Below are 1,589 nucleotides of genomic sequence, written 5' to 3'. Positions count from 1 at the left end.
GGGGGCCCCCCCGGGGGCCCCCCAGGGGGGCCCCCCGGGGGCCTCTCCAGCGCGCCGCCTCCAGGGGGCCCCCCAGCATCAGATAAACCCTGGGGGCCCCCAGAGGGGCCCCCAGGGGGCCCCCCGGTGGGGCTCCAGGGGTGGATCCCAGGGGGGCCCCCAGAGGGGCCCCCAGGGGGGCCCCTTGAGGGGGACCCTACAGCTGTGGCAATATCTTGTAGGACAGGCAGCAAATAGGCGAACCCATCTGAGGGGCAGCGGACAGCAGCAAGTGCATTTGCTGCTGCTGCTCCTGCTGCTGCTGCGGTTGCTGCTGCTGCTGCTGCACTTGCTGTTTTCGCGGAGGTTGTCGTGAGGGCTGGGAAGAGCCTCAGGGAGCTGCGATGGGGGCCCCCAGGGGGCCCCCCAGGAGGCCCCCCGGGGGGCCCCAAAAGGGCATTCTGGGGCCTCCAGAGGGGCCCCCTGGGGGGGCCCCCCGCAGCCCTTCTGCTGCTGCTGCGGGACTGGAGAGTGCCAAAGGAATCTTTTGGAAAGAAGAGGAAAGTGGGGGCACTGGGGGGCCCCTGGCAGGGTTTGCTGCTGCGCTGCAGCGACTGAGAAGGCAGCAGCAGCAGCAGCAGCAGCAGCAGCAGCAGCGAACGCAGCAGCAGCAGCAGCGAACGCAGCAGCAGCGGGAGTGGAGGTAACAGACAGAGTAAAGGGGCTACATCCAGTGGGCTGCGAGCACCCATAGCAAGCCCGTGGTCTGCTGCTGCTGCTGCTGCTGCCTCTGCTGCTGCTGCTGCTTGCCGCTGCTGCTTCTGCAGCTGCTGCTGCTCAGAGCAGCTGGCCTCACGGAGCCCCCGCCGCTGAAGTCTTGCAGCTTATTTGAAACTTCAATAAAAGCAAAATAATAAAATTGAAAATAAATTTATAAATAATTTAATTTGGAGTTCCACCCAGCAAAAAGCCCGTAGGGTCCCCTAGCTTGGGGCCCCCAAGACAAGGGGCCCCCAGGACACAGGGGCCCCCCAGGGGCCCCTAGGGGCCCCCTGTGCTCCCTTGCACGTTGGGGCCCCAGGTGACAGTTAGGTGAGCCTGTGGCTGCCTATTTCAAGGGTTTAGGGTTTAGGGTTTAGGGTTTGAGGCTTCTTTGGGGCCAGATTTCTTGTCTCCTGCTCCCGCTATCTCTTCGATGGGGGGCTAGGGTTTAGGGTTTAGGGTTTAGGTTTATTGCGCAGCGCTCAGTGCCTCTGCCTGAGGTTAAGGTTTAAGACTTAGGGTTTAAGGTTTAAGGTTTAGGGTTTAGGGTTTAGGGTTTAGGGTTTAAGGTGCCCAGGGAAGAGCCATTCCCTTCCGCTTTTCCCCACTATCTCCCCCGTCTCGTACGCAGTAACAACAACAGCAGCGGCAGCAGCAATAGCAGCGGCGGCAGCAGCAGCAGCAGCAATAGCAGCAGCAGCAGCAACAGCAGCGGCAGCAAAAGTCTCTGTGGGGCCCCTCGTGCTGTCTCAGTTCTGAGGGGGCCCCTCTCTTGCCACATGCGGCGACGCAGCTTCGGGGGGCCCCCGGGGGCCCCCAGACCGCCCCCGCTGCTGCTGCTGGTGCCG

At 63.1% G+C, this 1,589-nt stretch overlaps 1 protein-coding gene across 1 annotated transcript; it reads left to right on the top strand.

Annotated features, from left to right (window-relative positions):
• Positions 1–383: 383 nt before the first annotated feature.
• ETH_00034210 (uncharacterized protein) lies at positions 384–686 on the top strand (the record flags this gene model as incomplete). Its single annotated transcript, XM_013379969.1, has 1 exon — positions 384–686. One exon carries the CDS (start codon positions 384–386, stop codon positions 684–686), a length of 303 nt encoding a protein of 100 aa, XP_013235423.1.
• Positions 687–1,589: the final 903 nt, after the last annotated feature.

This window comes from Eimeria tenella, genomic scaffold (assembly GCF_000499545.2).
Source record: "Eimeria tenella Houghton genomic scaffold, Eth_scaff4254, whole genome shotgun sequence".
Classification (NCBI taxonomy): domain Eukaryota; phylum Apicomplexa; class Conoidasida; order Eucoccidiorida; family Eimeriidae; genus Eimeria; species Eimeria tenella.
The sequence above is the reverse complement of the archived record's forward strand: the minus strand, read 5'-3'. Positions and strand labels throughout refer to the sequence as shown.